The sequence below is a fragment of the Phoenix dactylifera genome, chromosome 7 (assembly GCF_009389715.1).
Source record: "Phoenix dactylifera cultivar Barhee BC4 chromosome 7, palm_55x_up_171113_PBpolish2nd_filt_p, whole genome shotgun sequence".
Lineage (NCBI taxonomy): Eukaryota > Viridiplantae > Streptophyta > Magnoliopsida > Arecales > Arecaceae > Phoenix > Phoenix dactylifera.
This window is the reverse complement of record NC_052398.1, coordinates 2574094-2601697: the sequence shown is the minus strand read 5'-3', so window position 1 is coordinate 2601697 and position 27604 is coordinate 2574094. Positions and strand designations below refer to the sequence as shown.

The 27604-nt window shown below is 36.8% G+C and overlaps 2 protein-coding genes across 3 annotated transcripts in view; one reads left to right on the top strand and one right to left on the bottom strand.

Moving 5' to 3' along the window:
- Window positions 1–681: 681 nt before the first annotated feature.
- LOC103719031 (pre-mRNA-splicing factor cwc22-like) lies at window positions 682–3468 on the bottom strand. Its single transcript, XM_008808087.4, has one exon. It carries the CDS (start codon window positions 3374–3376, stop codon window positions 2744–2746), a length of 633 nt encoding a protein of 210 aa, XP_008806309.2. The 5' UTR covers window positions 3377–3468; the 3' UTR covers window positions 682–2743.
- A 5109-nt stretch (window positions 3469–8577) lies between these two features.
- The window catches only part of LOC103719029 (protein ENHANCED DISEASE RESISTANCE 2-like), a 37920-nt gene continuing 18893 nt past the window's right edge, over window positions 8578–27604 (top strand). The window contains exons 1-10 of one of the 2 annotated variants that reach the window (XM_017845700.3): window positions 8578–8977; window positions 11948–12022; window positions 12178–12231; window positions 13906–13971; window positions 14331–14386; window positions 14510–14586; window positions 19108–19233; window positions 21768–21802; window positions 22901–23001; window positions 23069–23164. In XM_017845700.3, coding sequence (XP_017701189.2) covers window positions 8786–8977; window positions 11948–12022; window positions 12178–12231; window positions 13906–13971; window positions 14331–14386; window positions 14510–14586; window positions 19108–19233; window positions 21768–21802; window positions 22901–23001; window positions 23069–23164 — 878 coding nt within the window. In that variant the 5' untranslated portion in view covers window positions 8578–8785. The remainder of the gene's footprint in view (window positions 8978–11947; window positions 12023–12177; window positions 12232–13905; window positions 13972–14330; window positions 14387–14509; window positions 14587–19107; window positions 19234–21767; window positions 21803–22900; window positions 23002–23068; window positions 23165–27604) is intronic. The other variant, XM_008808085.3, reaches the window with a different exon arrangement.

Below are 27604 nucleotides of genomic sequence, written 5' to 3'. Positions count from 1 at the left end.
CGTTTCGTTTCAATCAAAAAAAAAAAAAAAAGTGCGGCATTTCCCGGTTACATGTTTCCTGCTATAGCAACTATTGTCTAATGCATCTAAGTGAGACCATTCAGACATCTGCAGACCAAGACTAACATTGTTGAAGAAAACATGTGCAATTGTTTACACAATTACATGCCTTTTGGAATTGATCAGAGTATCAGATGATGGAAGCTTTGATTGATCTGCATACATTTAGGTACCATTGTAGCTATCGCATCAAATATTAGAACCTTTTCGTTGGGTTCTTGAATGCAACGATCATACAATGTGAATGATCTAAAAATGACATAATTTTACTGAGTGGTTGACACAGACTAGACTACAGGCTACAGGCTTCCTATATCCCCTGGTCATTTCAAATATGAATCTGGATACGTTTTGAGTTTTATATTTATGATCAAATATGACCGAGTTTTATTCACAAAAAGAAATATGAAAATTCGCATGATACATTAATACACAAGTTCCTTCGAGAGGCATCAAGAGACTACTCAGAAATACTTAAAAGAATCAGAAGGGAGTAAGAATGTCTTGTAAATTTCCTCTGAAGAACATTTTCCGCAAAGCCAGCAACGCTATCTCATAACATACAATATTACAACAAGATCTGAAAACTCGTAACAACTTTGTTTATTTTGGGGGGAGCCGTCAAATTCAAAATTGGCATTTTAGTCCTGAATCAACACTTAGAAACATTCCGTAAAACGGCCCTGAAAGCCGAGTTTCCACCTTAGGGGCCACTTTTTGGGTAAACCCACATAGAAGAGAACCTACTAGTGCAGAAACAGTGCTAAGCAATCCCAAAAATATTTCTCTTTAAACACCCTCACATATTTCAGACAGCGAAAAGTAGAGAGAGTGCGGTAGGCTACACCCGACATACCAACACAAGAGAAAATATTAAAGCAATGCCACCAGAGAATTCATTCCATGAATCTGAAGGTGGAGAGAGAGCTATGTGGAAGGAAAAGAGGGAAGTACGACACTGCCTCTCATCTCTATCGCTCTCTTTTTATATGTCCACAGAACGAGTACACCAAACGCGCACAGCGTGGCACGACCGGATTACCTCATCGGCGATCGCGTCACGCCATGTGCGTCTGCTGCCATCCCCGCTCTCTCGTTCCACGAAAAAATGAAGCCTTAGTATCGACCCGTCATTGTATAAAGTTGATATCACAAACACATACTTATAGTTTAATTTGGAACTGAAAGAGGAAGTTCTGATATAAGAACTAACTAGCAAAATTTGTAGTGATTTCAATATTAAAAAAATCTAATAATTTTGATACAAATAAAAAAATACAAATGTTTATAGGTTCAATGCAAAAATTGTTATGGATGAAATTGTTCCACACACACGCATATAGAGAGAGATCAAAGCTCCAAATCCGATCAGCTCATCTACTATGAGAAAGAGATTAACTAAGTCTTGCCGTTCCCAAAAATAAATAAATAAATAAATAAAATACAAGAGAACAAGACATGCAACTCTGGAGCTCTCTCGCTCCCCTAATTGGGACATCCACTCTATTAGATTTATTATAAGATCCTCTATTTCTCTTTATTTCCACAGTATTTGTACTTACCGCTATAGGTATTTATCCTGAAAGATTTTTGTGTGTTTATCTCGAAAAACAAAAAGTTAATATTTATTTAGTGTTAATTTTTGAAATACTGGCGGTGGTGGTGGTGGTGAAGAGGAAAAGGATGGCGGCAAAGAAGAGAGAGGCGGCAATGGGAGGACGACCGGAATAGAGCGTTGCTTCTAATCAAAATAATGGGAAAGGAAAGAGGAGGAGCAACCGGTCTCGCTCGCGTCGGATTCTTAGGTCGGATCAAGTCAGGCTGGGGCAGGTTTCAGGTAAGGGTCGAGTCCTAATCAACAGCTCTAATCTGCAGGGTTTAACGCAGGTTGATTGATTTCTAAAAAAATACTCATGCTTACGATCACAACTCTTTTATAAATCAACAAACCAATATGCCATCCACATACACCAATTCTTATATCACTTGAACATCATTAGCAAATTCCAATATAAATCCAACACAACCAATTTTCACAGTAAAATTAGCAAGCAAAAAAAAACAAACAAAAAAGAAAAAAAAAAGAATTCAAGAATACAATAGTGACCAAATCTACCAAATCCTATTTCAAAACGACCTCATAACACTTTCTATCATCAGAAGTAAGAACTAACCCAGTAACACCTAAACACATCAAAACACTACTAACCATCCTTAAGAAAAAAAAGAGATCAAGAATACACAAGTGACCAAATCTATCAAATTCTATTTCAAAACGACCCAATAACACTTTCTATCATCAGAAATACGAATATCACTTATTACCATCATCTAAAATTACAAGAGTACCATACCTCACACCTAGTACAACCCAAATGCCTAGAATCATGAAAAACACCAAATAGCTTCTATCAAATACCAGCATGATCTCTAATTCTCCAATTCCACACCTTCCTGAAAAAAATAGAGGAAGATCTTTGAAGAGGAGAAAACCCTACCGTCAATCTCTCCACGAAGCCTTTGTGTCCTACCTTCAACCATGCATCACTGCCAAAATACTTTTTTTCCCCTTCAAATAGCCCCCCATTTCGTGACCGACCAAATCCCACGTTTCCATCCCACATCACCGTAAACCATCGATCCAGTGGAGCATATCGAAAAAAAAGAGCCGATCAACTCACCATCATGGGAGATCGTCGAGCCGAAGCAAACACCGGAGGCTCCTCGTGGCCTCATCACTCTTGATCGCCTCGTCGCCGGTCTTTTTCAGGAAAAAAGCTGGAAACGGGAGAGAGCTTGGGGCGGGGGAAGCGATGAAGGCTGGCCCGGCGTATACCGACCCCAGATCGGCGAAGCCCATCTTCTTCGGGAGGATCTCCGGGTCGGGGCCCAGACGGTTCGTGGAGCAGAGAACCGATTCCTCGCCGCCCAACCGCCGATCCACGGCCGGAGGTCCGAAAGCCTTCAACTCCTCCCCGCGCTTCAGGATCGTGACCTCCTCCATGACGAGAGGCCTGCGCGACCGGATCTCGGAATCCCCGGTGTTCTCCTTGCCCGGAGACCCTGTTTTCCGGCCGGACCGCGGAGGGTTAGGTCTTGTGGGCTTCGTTGACTGAGGAAGCGGGGACAACCGGGACGGCCGCGAATGGTGGTTCCGGCCAGCTTTCGGAGCCTGAGGTGCAGGAGAGGTGGAGGGTGACGAGCGTGGGGGTTTCTTGCGCGGGGGTTTCATCGGCGGCGGAGAACGGGATCCGAAGGCTTCGAGATGGAGGCGGTCTTTCAGACAATCGTGGGATCGGAGCACCGCTGTAGCCATTCGACTCCGCCGGGGGGGTGGGGGGGAGGGGGGAAGAGGAGATGGTAGGAAAATTGCGCAGCGGCGAGGGAAGTGATGGGTAGGGAGGGGAAATGGGCTCGGTTTATAAAAGGAAGAAAGGAGGTGACCCGTTTCGTATGGCGGCTTTCATATCCAGACGATCGCGTACAAATTTGTATGCGGGCATATGATATACCGTTGGATTTAACAACAAAAATAATCACGGTTCCGTCGTTTAGACCAGGAAGACCACTCGAATCTCGATGGCTTCTTATCGGCATATCCATGGCATAAGCGTCGTCCGCGTTTGTCATTATTTATGATCTGACGTGCCAGAAAACTTAGGTCGGTACGCAATTATCAGCGCCCCTAAGCTTATGCCCTCCAAATTTAATAAAATTACATTGCTACCGTTTAATGGCCTAGTGGACTACTGACGTGACGGCTCCCATATGGGATTGGGCTGGGGCGTGAAACCCGCGTGATGGCAGCGTGGCCTGATCAGAACCACCGAATACGGGAAGAGATCTATCCGATGGGGTCCACCATTTCAGAAATCATCCATCCTTGATCTTCGATCGGACGGATGATATTAATGCAGAGAGGAGCAAGAGGGAACAATGCGGCAAAGTCCGAAGCCAGGACCGGATGCTTGACTTCGGGTGAGCGAGAGGGGTATTTTGGTCATTACGTGAAGTGTGATTTTTTTGAAAGAAAAAAGAAGGGTCGGTTTTTTTTTTTTTGGTACCAAAAGAACGGTCGGTTTGAAAGGCGCCTCGATTCCCGTGGTGTGAGGGACACGAGCCGCCGCCTCGACTCCCGTGAGACGGTGGAGGTACCGACCGACAGCTGGCGAATATTTGGTGGACCGACCTAGGAGGGTGGTTCCGAGGAAGTGCCTTCGGTTTCTGGGAACGGGGCTGGGGGGCCGCCAGCGCCGGTGCCGCGCTTGCCGGATTCGTTAGCGATAAGAACGGTGCGTGATGGCTGATGCGGAAGCGGAGGCCCCGGCAAAGGTTTCCGGGGTCCATGTAACGCCGACTTTACCCTACTGGCGTTTCATGTGATCAATACGGGTGTACGAGACTAATGGTCCGATAATTAGCATCAACACCTAGTAAAGCGATTCATGTGGACACCTTAAACCACAACTTTTTTATTCTAGAGCGTAGGGACCACATGATATGAGGCCTGCATCTAAAAGGTTAGTAGATTCTAGAAAAAATTTAAGTGCTAGAGATGTTAGTTCAAGGAGGCTGAATCTTTCAGGCAAGTATGTCTATAGATAAGCTAATAAAGCTGCAGATTGGATGACTTCATTTGTGACAAATCACATTTAGAGAGTGTTCTGAAATGGTGAGAGGAAGCTGCTAGAGTGCTTCGAAACTTGTTACTTTTTTTGCTTTTTTGGATGTATTCGCATTAGACTTGGAGGCTTAATAATTTCATGATTGTTTGCAAATTATGACCTTGCTTTTGTTAATCCCACGTACATGAATTACTATTGGAATGAAAGCATGGATGGTCGGGATTCATTAACGGAGTTGAACAGGTTACATGTGTAGCATAATCTAATTATTTGATTAGATGCGTCGACAATTTGAGCCAGTGAAGATGGTGGCTAAGGTTGAGTCACAAATGGGATAAGCATGTTTATGTTTTGTGAATAGAATCAGACAATTAGATAATATACTTTAGTTCCATGTCTCTAAATTTTAGATTTTTGAATATGTTATATCATTCCTTGGTTGCATATATGGTATTAACATATTACATGTTTATAGTACTGATCGTAGGTGGTTTTAGATCACCTCAAATCCAGCCTGGTTTGGGTAAAAATGTCCCTTAGCACGTATCCAACCTACATGTATTAAGTTGGCATATAATCAATTACAATTCAGTGATGATGATCAACATCATGAAATTGGGCACGTAGAACCTAATTTTTAACCTTTTATGTGATGACTTAAAGATTGTGTTTAGTTTTAATTTTAACTAGTTTGTTTTATACCAAGGATTAAATATTTTGCCAAATGCAAGATTTCTATTCATTTTTGTTTCACATGAGGTGATTTTGAAAGCATAGTTCTTTTCAACGTTTGTTACCAACAACAATAGTCATCTGCATTCATTACATATCACTTAAAACAGTTTAACTTTTAATTTTACTAAAACAAAACAATGGCTTTCTAAATATCTTTTAGCCTTTTCAGGCTAAGTTCAGTTGGGTTCAAGTTGAGCGAAAGTTCGAACTAATAGCTATATGCTCACTTGGACTAGATTGAAATTCCAGCCCGCAAGTGTGCTGATGTTATTTAAATTGTGACCAAGCTTGGACATTGATCACATTAACAAATTCGTGGTTTATCTTATTTGTACACACCCCCTACAATCTTTTATGCACCATGATCTTTTATGCTCTAGGGTGATGTTGATGCTTTCTGGGTGATTCTTTTTGAAGCATATATTCCATGAAATCAATGGAACTGCAGATTGGATGGCCGTCTATGTGGCCAGCCATGCAGGTAGTATGTACTTTGTAGGCTGGAGATGGAGAACTGCCACGAACACTTCGAGATATTCTGTTTTCTAATTTTATTAGGTGCATTCGTACTCGTCAGATATAAATTACTTGTCCTAGCAAAAAAAAAAAAAAAACACAGCACAATCTGAATGCCAATCTATTCTGGGAATCAAGTGGTAGAATTCATTGCATAATGTGGGCTGATTCAGAAGAAAATCTTTTTTTTTTTTTGACTTCAATGCAGTTGGAAGAAAGTTATGTAGCAGTTATTACTTATTTTTCTTGCATTCTGGAAGATCATTTGCAGAGATATGAGCTATATGAAAATACTTATATTAACTAAATTTACGGAGCTATTTCGAAGTTGTCAAATTTCAAACAATGCCATGTGTCGGTTCTTTTTCTTGCATTCTGGAAGATCACTTGTATGGATGACTAAAGGATTGTTATTTTGTCATATGATGGCCTAATGATTCATTTACTTTCTTCAAACCTGCTACATGTACATAGTGCAGAATATGCTAAAGATGAAAATATGCTGTAATGATTTTTCCAGCAATATTGATATGTGTTAATGATTAAGAACCTGAAAACCTAACCGTATTTACATTATTTGGAACCTAATTAATGGTTATCTGAATAGGAGAAGATGAAACTAGATTTGGTCATCTGTCAAAGCTTGTATATTTGAAACCTAGTAAATTTCTATATTATTCATAGATCGAATTACTTGTTACAGAAATAAAAGAAAGGACCTATATATAAGTTGGTTTTTGGGAGAAAATTGTCAGGTGTTGAATAAAAGAATCAAAGAAACACACACACACACACACACACACACAAAAAAAAAAAAACATTTTAACCAGTAATCAACTCTCATTGTGAAAAACTAAAATATTTTGATAATCATGTTATCTTTAAGTTGAAATTTGGCACATTACAGCCGAAAGTTATTATGCTACCATGATTCGGTGCTAGTTGTGCTGACTTAATTTCCAATAATTATTTATAATTTTTGTCAGAATAGCAAGTTACTTGCTAATAGGTTACTCTTAGCTAGCTTTGTTGCTTGCTAGGACTAATGATCGATTTGGTCACTAGTATGGTAGATCTGTCAAGTTGATCGGTAGAAATAGATTGATTAGGATACTAGGTTTCACTTGCCCTAGCAAACAAACTTGAAATTTCTAATAAGAAGAGAATGTTGCAAAGAATTAAAGCAAATAAGAAAGTGATAACTTTACATATAAAGAAATGACCCAATGAAGGCTTGATTTCATGAGTGGAAAGTATTTAGTACAAAAATAAAAATTTTACAGGATGGAATAATCATCACGCTTGAGAATAAAGATACAAGGGGAAGTCCATGGATTCTCCAAAGGAATTAGCCCAAGTCTCCCTCCTAAAGTTTGATAATGGCAAGGAATTGACTCTTAGGAATCATATTTGATGCAATCATGTGTCCACCCATCTTGATGCTGGTGCTTGATTGGTTTTAATGTATGACTTGATCGATTCACATTTGTATGAATATGATCACTGTAGTATAGCTTATGCTAGGTGGCCAATAAATTTTGGGTAAACAAGTTTGAAGGTCTCATTCAACCAAGAAAAAGGAGCAAGTTTTTAATTCCACCCTTCGGGTTGATTGAGACCGAAACCAACCACTCTCCCCACTCCTTACGTGTGCAGCCCGGCATTTAGGCCTATGCCTACCTTCCAAAATATCAAAAGGAAAAAAAAATCGAAGGGAAGGTTTTGAATATCCAAAATACAACCCACAGTATCGAATTGTTGGAGTTGGGCCAAATCCATTTAAACGACGGCCAGAAGGTGCACGGAAGCTTTGAACTAAAGCATGATTTTGCGCTCCATGCCACATAATTTTTTTTTAAAAAAAACCATGACTGGCCACATAGAATTAGAGAAAGGACAATTTAATTGGAGTCAGAAGTAGATCACATCTAAAATCTAAATATTTAATTTTGAAAGTTTTTTTTTTGTTTTTTTTTTTTTTGCTGAAAAAAAGGGGAAGGGGGGAGGAAGGGACAAGCCCCACCCCCGCGTAGCAGCCCCGACTACTGGGCCCCCACCCTGCCAGGAGAATGTTCGATGCGGGTAGACCGAGTCGTGTGTTGGGCACTCCGACCTATTTTACTCATACCCTCCCCACCCGTGGGCCGGCTCAGTTTTATCCGACCCGACCCTCCGTGTGAGTACGTCACACCTGGCACCACCCAGGCTACCAGCCGACCAGTAGCGCTTCCAGACTCCGTGTCCAGGCGTGGGGCATCCGGTCCCCGAATTTAATCGACGCCCGCGCGTTTCGAACCTGGAACCACTTGGTTGGAAGCAAATGCCCCGTTCCAACTGGGCTACCACCTTGGTGGTAGAGTTTTTTTTTTTTTTTTTGCTAACGGGGGTTCGAACACGTCCAATAAAATTAGAAATGGTGAAATACCGAGAGCAACCCTTCTTTCCGGTTCGAGGAGGCATTCATCAGAACAAAGCAAAGTAAACGTAAGACGTGGAGATTCCCCTGTCCCATCCCAGACTCCGTGGGTCCCACCGCCTTTCGCGCGTATAAAGTGTATACAAAGCGGAAAACGGAGAGGGTTCCGCTACGGACCGCCGACTTCAGACTATATATAATATAGGTGGTTCCACGGTTCCACCCAACCCAGATCTTTCCTTCCATATAAAAAAATCCGTCCTCCTACCGCTTCTCCTTTCAAGAAGCAACGGCCCTCTCCACTCCAATACCCCCCCCCCTCTCTCTCCCCTCTTGAGATCGCTTCCAAAGAAAAGAGAGACCGATCTCTTGTCTCTTTTTCTCTCCTTTCTTTGGGTTCTTTCGGTTTCTTGTGAGGGAGAAGGGGTTGAGGATGGCGTCGGAGAACGGGTCGGAGGAGATCGTCGAGCAGAGCCTGAGCGGCCGGGATCTCGAGTACTCCGGCTGTGTCTTCCACCTCGGCGTCAATTCCGTCGGCCACGAGTACTGCCACCTCCGGTTTCTCTGCATCAGGGGCAAGTACGTCGCCATGTTCAAGAGGGATCCTCACGAGAACCCTGGCATCGTTAGTACCCTCTATCCTTCAGAAAAGATCCTTTCTTGGCCCTTTTTTTTTCTTGATCTTTTCGTTATGATCTTTGAAGTACTGGTTGCGGTTTGAGTTTTTCTTGAGCTATATGGAGACGGTATTAGGCTTCCTATGTGTTTCGTTTGGAATTGTGGTTGCTGCGATATAATAATGATCAAAATTGGTTTGGAAATACAAGAAATACATGGCAGAAAAACCTTTCCCCCCTTCCTTCTCTTTTGGTGTTGTCCGAAGATTGATTATTTTCTTGGACCTGTTTTTGTTCGAGCTATATCGCTTTGGTAATCGAATTCTCTCTATCTACCTCCTTTTGATTTTGTGATCGGTGTGACGGAATAATGGGATTTCAAAACCACGTGATCAAGAGTAGAAAATTCAGGTTTTATCTTTTTTACTTTGGTCATTGATCTTTTGAATTAATTGACTCTATCGGTTGCATAACATGCGTCTCAGACAAATTTCTTGAGTCCAACGGTGGTTGAGTTTCGCATGGAATTAAGGGAATGTATTAGTATTCTTTTGATGTGCAGTTTAATTACTAAATTGGACAATATATATGTTTAGAATTAGAAGCATGATATCTTTTTGTATGCGACATATTACACTTACAAACAGGGGTGGCAAGTAATTGGTGCGACTAGGAAGTAAGAGGTTCGGAAGATTTACTCAGGAAAGTACTTATTGACGATGATATTACTCAGCATGAACAACACAACATGGTAGTTATGGACAATTCTTCATGGAGCTTAAAAAATTATGTTCATGTCCTCTTGTTCCGCATATACACCAAATTCACTGATCATTACTCTCAATGAATACTCCAAACCATGGTTTTAAATCTTGGCAACTTGGGGGGCATTCTAGTTGTCCCGTTCCATTCCTATGAGAAAATGGGAATTGGGATGGGGTGGGACTCTAAATCCCTTCCAAGCAAGAAAAGAAGAAGAAAGAGAAAAGAAAAGGATGGAAAGAAGAAGAAAAGGAAAAAAAAAAAAGAAGAAGAAAAAAGAAAGAAAAAAGAGGAAAGGAGAATTAAAAAAAGAAAGGAGGGAGAGAAGGAAAAGAAAGAAGAATAAAAAGGAAGAAAAGAAAGGAAGGAAGAAGAAAGGCAAGGAGAGAAAGAAGGAAGAAAGGAAAGAAAAAAGAAAAAGAAAGAAAGGAAGGAAGGAAAGAGGAAGGCAAGAGAGACAGATCGTACTTACTGGGTTGCTCAAACGGCATGAATACCGAGAGAGACGGGATAGGGCGTCTGTTCTGTGGAAGAAAGCAGAACGCTCCTGCCCCACTGGATTTAAAACTTTGCTCTAAACTGCACAAGATATGGCAGGTCTTCCTTACCTTAATCTTAAAACTTGATCACCCTAGATGATCCTCATCCTCCTGAAAACTCCTAATTAATTCATCAATCACAATCATCATCTGTTATTCTCTGTCATTGTCCATAACACCACTTTACCAATCCTCCTCCCTACAGCCCATACCTTAAGGATTCAATGTTCCATATAACACTATACTTCTCCTTGGTCTGTTTAATGCTAAAAGCTCCTTCAACCTTGCCATCCTGAATACTGTTGACCCTTTTCATCCTTTTTGTCAGGTCCCCTACAGCCTGGCTAGCCCAAACATCTAACCTTTTAAACTTTCCTTTCTATACTCCATACCCATCTCCAACGCAACCAGGCCCTACCAACAGCAAAACCTGTTGATGGAGGAGCCCAAAGAGAACGAAAGAAAGATTCCATCATCTATAGCATAATACAATTGAGAAAATTGCTTGCTGGATTGTTGCTAAGTCTTTAGGGACCTTTCGCTATATGGCTTGCTGCAAAAGAACTCAAGATGATGAAAACCGGAGCATAAATCATAAAAAGTCTGATGACATGCAATTAAGGCCTAACTAGCTCTACTGGACAAGGATGTTCATTCAAACAGGCATTTGAGGATGATTGTTCATGTGGTTAAATATGGATATTAAAACTTGGAGTCTTAGATCATCTTTACCATGAAAACGAAGGAAATATAAGATGATAACAAGTTAGACTAGAACAATTCTTTTTCTTTTGCTCTCTCTCTCTTCTTTTTTTTTTGAGATAAGGAGGGGTTGTCCACCACCATATTCATTAAGATATTGAAAGCAGTCAAGTACAAGTAGTTAGAACTAAAAGCAGGTAAATGAAGTATTAAGCAAAGATTTAAAGAAGAAAAAAACTGAGAAAGAGTAGAACAAATCACAGGCTTTCTTGTTGGCCATCAAGTACTAATGTTTTCTCTAGAACTTCTATTATATAGCTCAAAGTTGTACCGAATTTCTTCTGTTATAATACTCCTGAGGAAAATATTTTATAGATTTTATTATCATTTGAACTAGTAAGGCTCACATGTGGCTTAGAATTGTTCATTGTGTACACAGCTTGACCCCACATGTTTAGATCATGTAATGCCTCTGTCAAGGCAGCTGACAAATTTTATGATGGGCTTGACCCTGTAACTGTTGACATGGACTCTTGACCTGGTCTATTAATAGGACCTCATGCCACAAATGTCTAGGAATTTTCAGATGAGAAAAACAAAGCTACTGTAACATAGAAGACTGAATCAAGAAACCATTGACCTAATTTTATCAATGAACCTATTAATTGTGAAAGGCTTTCCTAAGTTAAATTACAGACCTGTCTCCTCCAGTTGGATGCAGTGAACTTACTCCCTGATCTAGTTTTAATTGTCTTTTGAGTTAGCTTTTCATAATTGTGCCTGTTTCTGATTTTATCTCCTTTTTTCTTTATGAATTAAGATACCTTTATCTCTTCTTGATCACTTTTGCCTATAAATTTAGTGATATGGTACTGTAAATTTTATCAAATTTGTGATATCTGTAACATGAGAAGAATGCATGTTGTCTGGAGTTGAGATACTTATTGCAGTCTTTTTTTCACCCTATTTCTGCAGAAACCCATTAGGAAAGGTGTTATAAGTCCTACTCTCATGGTGGAAGAGCTAGGGCGTCGGAAAGTCAATGATGGGGTAATATTCAAAGACTTAATTAAATTTAAATTAGTAGATGAAATTTGGTATGCTTTGTGTTTATTGGTTTATCATTCTTTTCTCTTCTCTTAGGTATGGATTTGTTCTACTATTTATTTGTTCAAGTGATCTAATGAAAATGCTATTATTTCTAGGAACTTTATGTTCTCAGGTTCTACAACCGATTGGACCAGACCAAAAAAGGAGAAGTAAGTGATTTTTCCTTTCAAACTGGTTTTAGTAAGTTTTTTGTTGGGAGGTGATATCTTAAGTTTACAGTGTATAACATTATATTTTGTAAAATCTTGTACTTTGAAATATCCAAAAATATTTTCTGCATAAATTTTCAGGTTGTTTATTATGTTATATCAGCGATAGTTTCATGATTCATTTATTCTGTCAATGTTTAAAATCTTTTTCTTTAAAAAAATTACATTCATTGCTGCACTATCACTAATTTCAATCCTTTATAGGAGGATCTATTCGATTACTTGAAAAAAGTTTAGGTGTTTAAAATTGTTGCTCTTTGTAACTTGAACATACATTTTTGATAGGTAAGAGTTTGAGCCAACAACCTTAATGATGCTAATATCTTGTTAATTACTCAAGTATAACTGTATAAGTCAAAACCAACCCATTTGATGTCCTGTCAAGAGATTTTGGGCATACTGACTGCTTGCTTTCTTTTCTGTGATTGGTTATGATTTTGCAAGTTTGCTTTCCCTGAAAACATAACTGTTGTTTTCCAAGAGATATGAGGGACATTCATTTGGCATCACAACCACTAAATGTCATTTAATACTGCAGAACCTGTGCACTGTTATCACTGGAGGCATGTTTGGATGGTTGCTAAGATATCTCACAGCACTGGTTTGTGGTCCCCAGATAATTGTACAAAGCTAGCCTAGCTGGGCAATTTGCAGTATTGTGTATTAGCGCTTGTAGAATGATAGATGGAGAGGACTATAAAGCATTGACTTGAGTCAAATGTTAAAGCTCAGTTTTTGTAGCTGGAAAATGTACACCACTTACGTACACAGGCTTGTATGCACATGCAGCAAGCAGACTAGCGTACACATTTTACTGTTTTAGGTTTTCCAATGAATTACTAATCTGCATATACATACATTTATTAATATTTTGTTCTTTTTTGGAAACTGGTCCTAAAAGGGGAGATTCTTTCTCTGTCTGTCTCTCTCTCTCTCTCACACACACACACACAAACACATGCACGCATGCATGCGCCTGCACAGACTCACAACCGCACATACATACACCAACAAATACCTACTCCACATATACACAAACAACAAAAGCTATTTTATCTTTGTAAGATCATCCATAATTATATATTATACTCCTGAAAATGAAAGTGATCTCATATGCATTCTTCACTGGGAGAGGAGGTTCATGACATGCCTTAATTGAGTACTCTTGTTTCATTGAAATAATATATGCTCCCAAAAGTTTTCATTTTGATAATCTGAGACATATCATCATGTCGACATCTTGCGTTGAATATCTCGTTCTTCTAACCCAATGATGGATTTGTGTCCAATTTCATCATGCATTTATGATGTGATATATGTAACTTGTTTTTTTTTCCTTGTTCGTTGTAATCTATTACTACGTAAGTTCACAGGACTACTTGAAGACATAAAAAGTGGAAAATGCATTGTATCTACCGTAATCTATGAACTATACAACGTCTGATATTCTCTCCTTTTCTTTTGAAACTTTATCCAAAAGGAAAATTTTTGCTATTTTGTTTGATCTTCGTTGCATTCTTTTGAAAAAAAAAAAAATTGCAATCATGATGTTCTAGGCATGTGCGTTATCATGGTTTGGTCGAGGGATTAAGTTTTTGTTGTTCTGTCTGGTAGATTGCTTGTGCTTCTCCAGGAGAGGCACATAAATGGATGGAGGCATTTGAGCAGGCCAAGCAACAGGTATGCTACTGTTAGTCTAAAATATGATTAGTTTATAGGTGCATGGCATGACCAAACTTCTTCGCATAGGTGGAGTCAGGAATATTTTTGGGCATAAACAATATGCAACTGAATTTGTGTTAACCTATTGTGCATGTTAATGATCCCTAAGTGCTTTTCAGTTGAGGTACCATTAGTCCTTTTTTATCTGTGTGCGTCCATTATTATGTTATACAATCAATGCCAATGACATTTGTGATTCTTTTTCTTTTTTTCCCTAAGCATTAGCATGCGTTAGCATCCTAGTCTATATGTTGGATATAGCAGTTACTTGTTTGCATTCCTATGATAGTCTAAGGTTCAGAAATTTCTCTTAACAGGCTGAGTATGATCTTCTTAGAGGGAGTGAACGAAACAGACTAAACATTGACTCTGAGTATGATTTATTTTTTAATGTTTAAATGATATTATAAGTGCCTGTTATTTTGTTCAGTGCATTTCTGACACGCCAATTTCTTAATAATGCAAAGCTGTCTCATTTGAAGTTTCGTTGTGACAGTCTCAACCTAGAAGGGCATCGACCTAGAGTGAGGCGATATGCACAGGGTTTGACAAAGCTTATAAGAATAGGAAAAGGTGAACTATCTGAGTCTGTAATATGAAGTCATACAGAGTTTGTTTCTAGATTGTTATTATGTTTAATAATGTTTTCTTGATGCACTATGTTGTTTCTGTTGACTTTCATATAATTTACTTGTAAAAGCTTTTTGTCACCTAAACTTTGTGAAGGGGCTGTTTGCTTGCAATTCAAAAAGAGGCTATAATTAGAAATGCTGCAATTGGAATTGTAGTTGCAAAATCTGTTTATGTTTGGTTATCTTCAATTGAAAACTCAAATGCAATTGTAGGTCTTTGGTTGTATGATGCTGAATGAGATGTGGTAACCCTGCAAATGATCCGATAAGGTTACCCCCTTGAAAACAGTGAACTGTATACTTTCTTCATCATGGTATAACCATTATGATATTATTTCTACAATTATAACAGAAAACTTAATATTATCATTACATTATTATTGAATTATTATAACAATAACTAGCATACTAATTCTATCACTATAGAATAACTTGATATTTAACAATCCTATTATCATAATTATAAATATTTTTATAATATATTATTATAATAATTAATAATAATTATGTAATAGTTATTATAATATGATTATGATTAGTACTTAGTATTATATATAAATAATAATAATTAAATGTGTATGTTATGATCATAATAGAAATAGTTATATTATTAAATCATTATTATAACATAATAATAATAATTATACTACTATGTTTTTATTATAGTAAAATTATTTTTATATTATTTTTATCATATAATAGAAATTACAATATAATAATGATTATTATTAGACTATATGTTCATTATAATAAGAATCATTATGATACAACAATAATTAAATAAGTATATTATGATCATAATAATAGTTGATATATTATTAATGTTATAACAATAACTATTAAATTTCTATAATGTCACAAAAATTATTTGATATCATAATAATTATGTATATTATTATAACAAAAGATTTACATTTATGACATTTATTAAAATAATTAATTCATATTTAATTTGTTAAAACTATATAATATTAACTTTCAATGGTTAGTGGTGAGGGGACTCCTTCAAGTGCCGCTTCCAATTATAACAAATCTTGTAGTTAGAACCGTGGCCAAGTTTGCTTGTAATTCCAAAAAGCTGCAATTGGACTCTTTCCAAATGCAGTTTGCAGTTGCAACTGCAATCATCCGGACATTTGTTTTAAACACATGCAATTTAATTACAGCATTTATCAGCATAATTTATCCAATTAGAGGCTAACATACAACCCCTAAATTGATCTATTAGTCACAATTTGGTGAATATCTCTTTAAACCCTATCATGCATGATCGATTCTTGCAATTTGGTTTTTGCATTTTCTTGATCCTTGAATGGTGCTTAGGCAAGCTGCAAATATATTACCCAAACCACAATAGGAGGTGTGAGTCTAAGGTGGTTAGTTTGGGAATCCCTTTCATGGCAAGACACCACAAGTGTTTGCAAAAGTGTGACCCCTACCTTATCAGAGAAAAGTGTCCTAAATCTACCAACTACAGTTAGGTTCTAGGTAAAAGGGGATATCTGTAACACCTCCATCATGCACAAAAGACTTTTACTGTTTAGACTTTCTATCATTCTTGTTCTTGTTTGGTGCTTAGGCAAACTGAAAACGTATTTTCATGACTAATACTATCTAGGAGTTGCAAAATGATCATATATCTGGATGCACAATTATTAAAGAAAAACTTGTATAAAGGTTCGCAATCTCGGTACCGGATACCGTATCGATACCTTATCAGTTCGGTACGGTACGGTACGGTATACACTTTGTACCGAAATAGTTCTCTAATCATTTTCTTAAATTTTATCTTGATACGCCTTGATACAGGTCGGTATGCTTCGGTACGGGCCGATACGCACATCGGTATAGAGCAATACGCTTCGATACAGATCGGTACGCCTCGGTACGGGGCAGTACTCCTCGGTATGGGGCAGTACTCCTCGGTACGGAGCTTATACCGACTTGAAGTTGAAGTTCGTACCAGTTTTCTCTCGGTACGGTACGGTACGGTATGCTCTGTACCAGGCTGTATGGCAGATCATGCTTGCATAAAATACCTTCCATATAGAGAACATACCTACTAATCTATCTTTGTGAAATTGTGTAAAACCAATAAACTGCATGGTACTAGAAATTCTATCTAATCACATCTCCATCCCAATATTGATCAATTCAAGCAATAGACTTTTGGCAACTTGTTCGCACTTGTAGATAATTTCCACCACCCAGTCAGCTCCATAAAATGTGCTTTCTTTCAATACTCTAGTTTGGCCCCAAGGCGGTTATAACTTGTCGTACATTGAGTTTTTGTGTCTTCATCCTATGGGACCAACACAGATTTATGTGAAGAGAACCAAGCATCTGAAAGTGGGTCCTTTGAAAAGTTTCTATAACCATCAATCATGGGAGTTATACCCACATGTTAGTGTGAGCAAACCATGTCTTGATAGAAAAGAAATAGGTGTTGTAGTTTGTGTACACCCTAACACATTGGCAATCGTTGAGCATGTGATGCAACCTCACCGTAATTGTGAATACTATTTCAAGCAAGGTTCGCATTCGCAATCGGTATCGAGTACCATATCAATACCTTATTGGTTTGGTTTGGTACAGTATGTACACTCCTATATTGAAATAGCTCTCTAGCTATTTTTTTTTAATTTTTATCTTGATACACCTCGATACAAGTCAGTACGTCTCGGTACGGGTCGATATGCACCTCAGTACGGGATGGTATACCTCGGTACGGGGCTTGTACCGACTTAAAATTACATTTTATATTGATTTTTTTCGGTATGGTACGGTACGCCCTGTACATGGCGGTACCGCAGACTATGATTTCAAGTAATATTTTAAATACTAGTATGAAATTCTGTATTATTTTTCTATTATAACGGTACAGTATGTATTGAAACTGACAGCATCAAAAAGAATGAAAAACTATTAGTACCAGATTCTGCTATATCATTCTGTACTAATTGTACCATTATATACTGATACCTTGGTTCAATTTAGTGTAAGTTGAATCAGTCCAAACCAATAGAACCACCCCATACTACCTGGTGTTGACCTGTATTGCCCAACTTTGGGTGGAATAGTGGCTGGGAGTGGAAAGAAGTGTTGGAAGCTTGTTTGATATGAGATATGTACCGTACCACACTAACTATAACATTCTAAATCAGTAATGTATTGGTATGGTTCTCGATACCGGTTTTGTGGATGTTCGTCAGTATTGATTGGTATAGTCAGTATATAATGTCGTGGCATGCACTAATACGAATTGGTATGGTGCACGTATTGATGCCAATTTTGCATGGAGTGGTACCATACTACTAGTACTATCTTATTTCGATCTTTGTGAATCCATGATTTCAGGCATGAGAATGCTCCAAGCTTCCTCATGATTTAGCATGAAGCTAATTTTGTTAGATAGGATAATATGTTGACTTCTTTCTAGCCCAAGGAATTATGTAATAACATTACTCGTAACTTTGTGTTTTTATGTTATGTGTTAACCTATGAATCAGAGTTCCATAGTCAAGATGGTGATAATGGTTTTAGAGGATACCTATTCTAGCATGTTGACCACAAAAATTCATGTTATTGATGTTTGCCCTTGTACAACTATTTAATGAATGAGAGGATTCACGTCACAGATCATCATTATGCTTAGCAATACCTTTAGCATTTTATGATCAACCAATATCAATGTTAGGTATTGGAATAACCAGAACATTTAAGTACAAAAATTATGTATCATTCACATTTGTAATTATGGATTTGATGGTTGGTTGTAAAGATATGCTCCTTCTTAACCCTCAAGCTTATTTAGATGCCATCCTTAGTGTATTGTATTGACAATACAGACCATGCTGGCAGCTTATCCGTACAATATATGGGTGCTTACCTCTACACCATCGGTGTTGGCACGTGTTGATTTGACTTGGCTTGTGCCAATGTGTATCACTTTGATACGCATTAGTGCAAGCCAATACATTGTGAAGAGAGCTTTTACCCTATTTTCTAGTTTTAAGCATGTGCTAGAACATCCTGAACAAACTTTTAGTTCTACTTGAGATATTCTGAAACTCTTATCCATGGAATATTTATCTTTGTTCAGCAAGGATATGAAGGCCTGATATACAGATTAGACATCTTAACAATAGATGATTGTCAGTCTGCATAACAGGGGTTAGAAACCTAGTCCTAAAGTACTGCAAGCATATGAACTTTCCAGACTTTCAGTTCTATTATGAGTACAACTCTTACAATATAATTACATGCCTGCCTATAGTTTTATCATGAACTTTAAATTATTTTGCTTTATTCGGGTATAAAATTGTTGTGTAATGATAATTATATGACAAATTACTCTAAAATTATGTGATGCACATTTTAAACTGTAATCCACATAACTCTTGGATAGTTTATCCAAGTTTACGATTGATTGGTGAAGAACTATTATTATTTGCAATTACAGGTCCAGAGATGCTTCTTCGGCAGTCTTCAGATCTCGGAACTAATGTGAGCACAAGCACGTATTTTGAAGGTGATAGGGGTGATGCTTTTCAAGCTCATGATTGGAGATGCGTTCGTATTGTTAATGGTAACATCACTTATTTGTGTTCTGGTGTCATTTCTTAAATTCTGATCTGTATGGTACAAGCATCCAGTGATATCTGGACAAGTGCATTTAAAAGCATAACATGGTTATGTAAGACTTCAAAATAACAGGTTCGCTGAGTCATCAACTAATTGCCATCTTCAAATATATCACATTTGTAGCACATACAAACCAAAAGATTGTTGTATGGCTTTTAAAGATATTATGTCTTATTGTCTTATATTAACATTTTGGATTGATTTTTGACAAATTAATCATCTGAACCAGGAACAGTTGAAACCATAGTCACAAGACTCACAACTAAATATCCCATGCCCATGTAGATTTATCTTAGATGTAATCATGAATGGAAGGTGAGCATTACATATTATAGTTAGCGCCGTATGTACTATCTACACAGGTTCTCAAGTAGATAGTTTATGAGGTCTTGTAACAAATAATTGAACAGCCTGCAGCATGCATAGGAGACCAGATGATGGTTAGAATCTATTATACTGCAATATTTAGCGAAATAGGTGCTGAACATGTTGTGGGAGAACAAATTTTGGGCTCCTGTAATGTTTTTACAATAACTGTTTGACTTTGTTATCAGAACCAAAACAGTAAATGCACTAATGAAAATAATGTTAGATTATAGGCCTTTATGGTTGCAGTGATTGAGGATGTTGTTATCATCATGTAATGAGATATAATGTCAAGGTGTGTAATGTTGAATCCTTGAGTTCTTGGGTGTCCATACTTCTTGCAACCACAATCTTAACTTATACATAACTGGCCATGCGGTCATTGTAAAGAAATATGGGCAATTTTGAATTCTGTTGGTTTTATGAAGCTTTTATAATGGATATCATGAGTAAATATCATCAACTTTCTAACAAGATATTCTAACATAAAAAAGTCTTTTTAAATGTTGCTTAACTCAGTTAGATGGGTTTAGCCTTATTAGCAGTGTCCTAGCTATTTCTTACTATGTGATACTCTTTTAGCCATGTAATTTACTATATCTAGCAAGTAATTAATTAATAATAAATTCAATTGATAAAATATTATAGTGGACTATAACTTGTGTATCTGTAATTCATTAGTATTAGTATGTTATGGATACAATATCCTTAAGGAGAGTTGTACCTTGTTTTGTCCATGCCTTAAGGATCCAAAATAGAATATGGTTTCCCTTTGAAAGGGCAATTTCACCAAAATAGACTAATATGATGGGAAAAATCCTCATTGGGGCACCTTAGTTTGGAAACACCATGATCTCAAATCCATTACATGGAACTAGTTATTTTCATTACTCATTATTGTCATCGGCGACGCAGAGGATTAATTGCTACTTGGGTTCTACTTTGGAGGCTTTTCTCTCTTTTTTTTAATCCTTTCAAAGTGGTACTTTAGGCTTTAGCAATGATGAGTCATGCTTTTTTCATGGCCTTTATATCAAACTCCTGATGCTGATCCTGATCGGACATGATCACAACTCTCTTGGTTTCCTTTGCTGGTGCCTTTTGCAAATGCTATCGAAACAAGGAATCTAAACATGCCTTTGTATTTGATATGGTAAATTTCCTTTTCAAATTAACCCATCTCTGACTTGATGTCTTTGTGATCTTCATGATGATTTCTAGTAGCCTCTCTTAGATAACAATTTTAAAATGTGCAAGAGTTCCAAGCCAAAGAAACTCATTATCTGGCTAAGTTTTAAATGGAGGTGTTGTACACAAGAACATATCAAAGAATAATCAGAGAAACTAAGAAAGTGTGTAATTTTCTTTGTTCTTGGTCAGTGTCCTTGAGAAAAGGCCATAAAAGGGGATTTCACTTAAATGAAGAAAAAAGGAGTTGAGGTACTATAGAAATCTTAAAATCATCCCTATCAACCATAGCATCTCATAGCAGAAATTAAATATTGTGTTCAAGTGATGTCCTCCTTAGTTTGCTAATCAATAACACCAATTCCTTCTCAAAATCAGGTTCCCATGACTTCGAGAATATAAATTTAGCTCACACTTCACATGTAGTTGATGGATGTTGAGTAATCTTCTATTTCACATCAAGGTTTTCAGTCTATGAAATTAAGATACAACATTACAACTATTTAAGCAGTTCTGTTATTTGACAAACAAATGATTTACATGGTCATGTCAAATCGACGTGGCATTTAGCTGCAAATAAAATCAAGTCATCTGTTGGTATAGGATTTTTTGGATGAAAAATGACGTTCATAACACACAACCCAAATGGTTAGTTTTAAGGCTTATTGCCTATGGTTATTGCCGTTCTTTCTAAATGACCTGTTGTCTTGAATGCCTGGGGAAATTATGTCTTCTTCTATTCATGAAAATTTGACATGTTATGCCATACTTGTATCTTGATGTTATATTTTTAATATGCCAACATGAATAGGGAAGCATGTCCTTTTCGAATTGAATCTTAAATTGAAATATTACCTGAATTGTTTTATCATGCTGATACTTTAGTTATATCTTTAATATCTTTTCTGTTTTTCTGGTTTCTAGGTGTAAGAATTTTCGAGGAAGTGGCTGATTTGAAGGTACCTCTTTTTCTTGCGTTCATGGGTTATGGATGGTGATATTCAGTTACATTTTAGTAAGATTTTTTTTTCAAGACTTTTAAATTGTTGCACTGTACATGAATGAAATCTGGTATTTGTATCGCCTATCCCATATGTTGTCATGACATAATGGAATAGCCAATTTATAAAACTCTAAACTCTAAACTCTAAAGCTAATTAGTAGTTTCAAAACAAAAGTATATATTCATAAGAAAAGGATAACTTTTGAGGCATCACTGGTGATTTTCTTAGCATAAAGGTAGAAGGTTACTTCACATTTTAAATGCTACAATCAATGAAACTGATTGATTACTAAAATTACCTTCTAGTCAAGAATGGTGATGTTTTGCATGGCCATTTTGTAAAAAGCAAGAATAGTGGTTTGGTTGTTAGAATATAGGAATTGGCAATTGCTTCATATAACTTAAATTCAAGTTGCTGAGTTTTGCAAAGTAATGGTGGGATATCAATAGGAGCATGTTGAGCACTATTGATTGAAGGGACAGAATCATCATTGGAAGTTTTGGTGTCACTTCTAGTCATTGACCTAATTTGATGAGATTGATTTCTTATGTGAACGAAATAATATTTCAGAAATAAAATCTGATATTGAATATGAAAATTATGATGCCATAAGAAGGAATTCTATGCAACGTTCCAGATTATTATATATAATATATATGCAGAAAGACTATATAAATCAAGTCTGGACAAGTGCAGGTAAGCATGCTATGCAATATTCATGCAGATGACATTGTATCCAAGATGTATTTTATGGCTTGTTTTGTTGATTGGACTACAAATAAAACTTCTAATTTTTTTTTGAAATTCGCATATAGTGATTTTTTTTTTTTTTTTACACAAGTATTCTTTGTTTACTCAATAGTCATTATTTGTTTGCTATAATATATTTGCCTTCACAATTGTTGATTAGTGTAATCTGAAATATTCTTTTTGTTTGATTTAATTTTCTCTTTCAATTTCAATTCGACTATGGTTGAAGTATTTTAGTTTCACATTATTTTTTACATAATTGGAGATGATATGTATAATGCAGTATGTGCTTACTTTTTGCAGGGTGCCAAAGGTTGCCTTCTTAAGTCTGTCGGTGTTGTTGATGCAAATGTGGATACTGTCTTTGAGGTGGTTCTCAGTGTTGATAGACATAAGAGATATGAGTAAGTTGATTAAATTTGTATGTTATGCTTTTTATACTAAACTCCTTCTGAGAATGACTTTATACAGGTGGGATATGTTAACATGTGACCTAGAATTGGTGGATTCAGTGGATGGGCACTATGATGTTGTTTATGGAACATATGATCCAAAAATTTTAACATGGTATGTTAATTTTATGCTTTTCATGCACTTAGCCATTCATAACCAATTTTTTATATGATATAGATAGAGATAGATTGAAGCTAAAATTATAACAGTGCTTATGTGAAATACATTTCGAACATCTAGGATGGAAATTTCATATCACCTGTCCTTGAAAAATTTTACATCATTAATCTGGACATATGACATGTACGAGGTCTAAGAACCAAATGACTTCTAGGTTTGTAAATAGGATTCAACATATGTAATGAATTTCCCCCTAAGTAACATTGATCTAAGATATGTTGATTGCTGGAGAAATGTGTTGCATGATTTAACTAGAGCCACATTTAGTTCCATCCTTGAATCAGGTGACCTTTGATTAAGTGGTTGAGAACTTGAGATCCCTGTACCCAATCTTAGCTATTGTGTAAGTATGGGCAAATATTATAAGTAGAGAAATAAATGCACCATACCCAGTCATTAATATTATGTGCATAATGTACACAAATAAATAAACCATAATTTGTTCCTCTTAGCAAACTAAGGATTCTAGCGATGCAGTAGACCCAATTTTGTTCGTTTCTAACTTCTTATGATAGTCTTGATTGTTAATTTTTATGGATAATGATGGAGAATATATCAGATGCTTCCAAACTTCTCCTTGTCCTTTTAGGAGCTGAGTGCTGACAGATCATTAGCACCAAAACCCCTTAGTTACATGAAGGGTATTGAAGGGAAAAGATACTCTGAGTCTGCACACTTTCCTATCTAGATGAGAGTACTGGAAGTCAAAACAATGTTGTTGTGGCATATGATGAACTTGTATTTCCAGTTAAGTGCTGCTGGAAGCAAAAATGTGGATGATCCCATTAGAGGGCTATTCAAAGCATAAATTTGATTAAGCTCCAAATAAGGACTACTGAATAGCATAGATGCCCTTCAATAGAGGATTGTTGGAGTGTGTAAATAAATTAGACTCTAGTAAGGACAATTGGAGAGTATAATCTCGTTACTAAATCTGACGGGTTTTTAATATTGCTTCTCCCAATCTTAAAACATTTTCAAATGGAGCTCTCTTGATATTAAAAGGCTCCAGTTATAACATAGATTTGGCCAACCTCAGGGAGAGGGCCTGTCCCTAGTGATTTTACGATTTGAGTGGATCCTCAGGGACTATAATAGATGAAGTTTGATGTCTCAAAACTTGTTTCCTTTACCACCATGAGAAGCAAGCTTCAACATAGGCCATCAGCACTGAAACTTGCCCTTTAATGGAGGGTGCTGACCTACCATGTAGATCTATTGGTCCTCGGACATCTTTGGTGATGCAAAAGAACTGAACATTAATAATGAAGATGTTTGGCTTTGCTAAATCATGTGATGCAGACCTATGGTGCCCCTCAATTATGTATCTACTTAAGGTGTTCACAAGCCATCTGATGATATATGGTGTCTAGTGTCTATGAATTATTTGATAAAATAAACTTAGTGTCCTCCAAATGTCTAATGAAGAATTAAGATGTGTGCAAACCATCTAGCAAAGAAAATGTGCTTCCAATTGTTTGATGCATACTCAAGGTATCTTCAAATTGTGTAATGAAAATTTATTGTGTTGGCAAACCATCTGATCAAGACTTAAGATATCTCCAGACCATTTGATGAAGATCTAAGATGTCAAACTGACCATTTCTTGAAGACTTAAGTTGTCCTGGGACTGTCTTATGAAGACTTAAGGTGTCCTTGGAAAATGTGATGAAGAATTAAGGTGTCCCAAACCATGTTATAAGGATGCGTGAGAATTGTGTCTTTCCTACAACAACAAGGAGGAAACTCAACCGCAACATCATGTCCAAGATTCTCTGCATTTCTTTGTTCCTTGTAGAGTATTAGGTTGTAAATTTAATGATGAAGCTCCTGTTCAACAAACAAGGGATAGTTAAAATAAAGAAAATGAGTACTATGTCATGAATTCCACTTGAGAATTAAGGGTTATCTGATACCTGACCCAGAAAGTTGGAAAAAGGCTAGTCTCTGATGTTTTTGAATTTTGATCATCCAGAATACTGAAACTATTCACTTTTAAATAGATGTTGATACAAATGTGTCCAAAAGTTCAAATACTTCCTTGCTTTTATTTAACTCCAACGGTGCAATCATGGTAAATTTCAGTATATAAGTATGATTAGTGGGGCTATCCATAACATTTTCATGAGTTTTTGCTACAATGCTAAGAGGATTGGAGGAAAAGCTTATAAAAGTCAAGCAAGATGTTCACTTAAGAGATGAAGCATCCTTGATGACTTCCTTATTGTTCATTAATGACTTTACACTCAGAATATTGTCCTAGGGTCAATTTGCAAAGTGCAAACTATGAAGGGTCATGGTAAAAGTTCCTAGAGTCTTCTTGAAATATGGTTCTTCCCATTTTTAGTGTAAATTGATCTTAGTAAGCATTTTTGGTGTTTACTTCCCAATTATGATAAATGAGAAATGATGTAGATACTTTGATGCCAGATGAAGCAGTGATGTTGCCTTGCCCTCATTTTTAGCATAAAAGCAAGGAGCATGAATGGGAATTGGAGTGGTAATAAGTTTTTTGAGGCAAACAATATATATTTCTATTCTTCATAGTTCAACATGGTGCAAGAAATGAATGTGGTAGAGGTACTGTAATTTGAGATAAGTTTGATGACAGAGAATAGGCAACACTATTTTACTAATAAAGTTATGTGAACTGCTTCTAAACAGAACGTAGGAAAAGGATTCATGTAGGCAACCCTAACAAGTTTGGCATTAAGGCTTAGTTGTGTTGAAGTTATGTGAAATGATTCATGGTACAAGCAAATTTATCTTGTTTTGGACTTATCTGGATTTTGATTTCAAGATCTTTAATTTGAAATACATGGATGACACCATTGCCTTTTGTGCTCATGGTTGTATTGAAAATTTCAAACCTCAAGAAGTTCTTATCTTGTTTCAAGATATAAGTTTTAGAAAAATTCTTCCAAGTGATCAGTGGTGGGACCTAATGTCAATCCAATGCCTGTTGTTTTGAGAGCCAAGGAAGTAGGAGCCAAGGCGTAGTTTTCTATAACATATCTTCAGTTCATAAAATCAAGGCAATTGATTTCAGACTATCAATTGCTAAGGCTCAAATGAAGTTAGGCATCTAATGTAGGTTTTGTCTCTTGGCACCCACCCACTTTTCTTTTTCACCTTGATGGTGGCCCATTGCAAGGACTTGGGAAGACTGGATGAATGTTTTGACTTTCAGAACACTCAGACTTTTTTGCTAAATCAGAATGCTTGGGCAAAGTTTTATCAAAGACTTAAACTATGCCTCACCAAATAAGTGATTATATACACTCCCCAAATGTCAAAGAACTTTATCAAGAGAATGAAGAATGGGTCTTAGTTATATAACTTTGCAGTGATTCGATGGCAGATCTCCAATAAGAAATGGTCCTTTCAAAATGGTTTAAATAATGGAAGTCAGCAAGGTTCAGCAAGTTGTGGTCTGATCCAAAATTAAAGGTGGGCTCTGTCGAAATATATATGTTTGTCAGTTGAGAACATGTCCCTTTATCAAGATGTTTTGGTGAGCGAATTATAAATTTGGCTTTGAACACCCCTTGTTGGATCCTAAAACTTCAACAAAGCTAAACTTGTTGTCTTTCTGGTCCTCTGTATGCATTGTCCAAATCAATTGAACTTTTAATATTAAGTCTACTGATGAGTTTTTTTGTCTAATGATGAAGTATACAGTGATCAGGTAAAGTAATTAGATGCAAGAGACGTCCCAAAATCAATGCCTGCCTTTGGAAAGCATGCTTGCTTCTTATGGCTGTAATAATTGAAAAAGGCAAAACATGTAGCATGTAAATTCTACATCCTTTAATCATTTTATTTGGCACATCTCTGTCTATTTATTGAAAAAGAAATGATGGACGCTCAAAAGAACCACCAACTGCAAGATACAGGGATTTAGCATTTCTCATATCTGAGATTGGCATGACCACATTTATCTTACCTGATGGTGCCTTCTAAGGAGAGGCAATGAAAATTTAGAAAAAAATAAAAAAAATTAGCAAGAAAATCTGCTACTATAAATTCTTCCCTTATGAGACTTTTCAAAGGAGCCGTCATCTTCTTCCGCTCAACCAAATCGTACCCTATATTTTTAGGAGGGTTGACATTATCAAGTAAAAATCTAAACAAGTTCAATGCGCCAGTCTCCAAGAGGGTATTAAAAATCCTCTTATTGATAACTGATCCAGTGCCATCTAAAACAGCTTGGAGCTCTGCCTCAAGATTTGTTGGAATGCTATATTATTGTGCACAAATATTTGTTCTCCTCCTCTAGGAGAAAAATTATATGGAAAAGGTTTATTATAAAGCAGGTTGTTCTTTCTTAGAATTCCTTTATAGAAATTTAGCCTGCTTTTATTTGAAACGAAG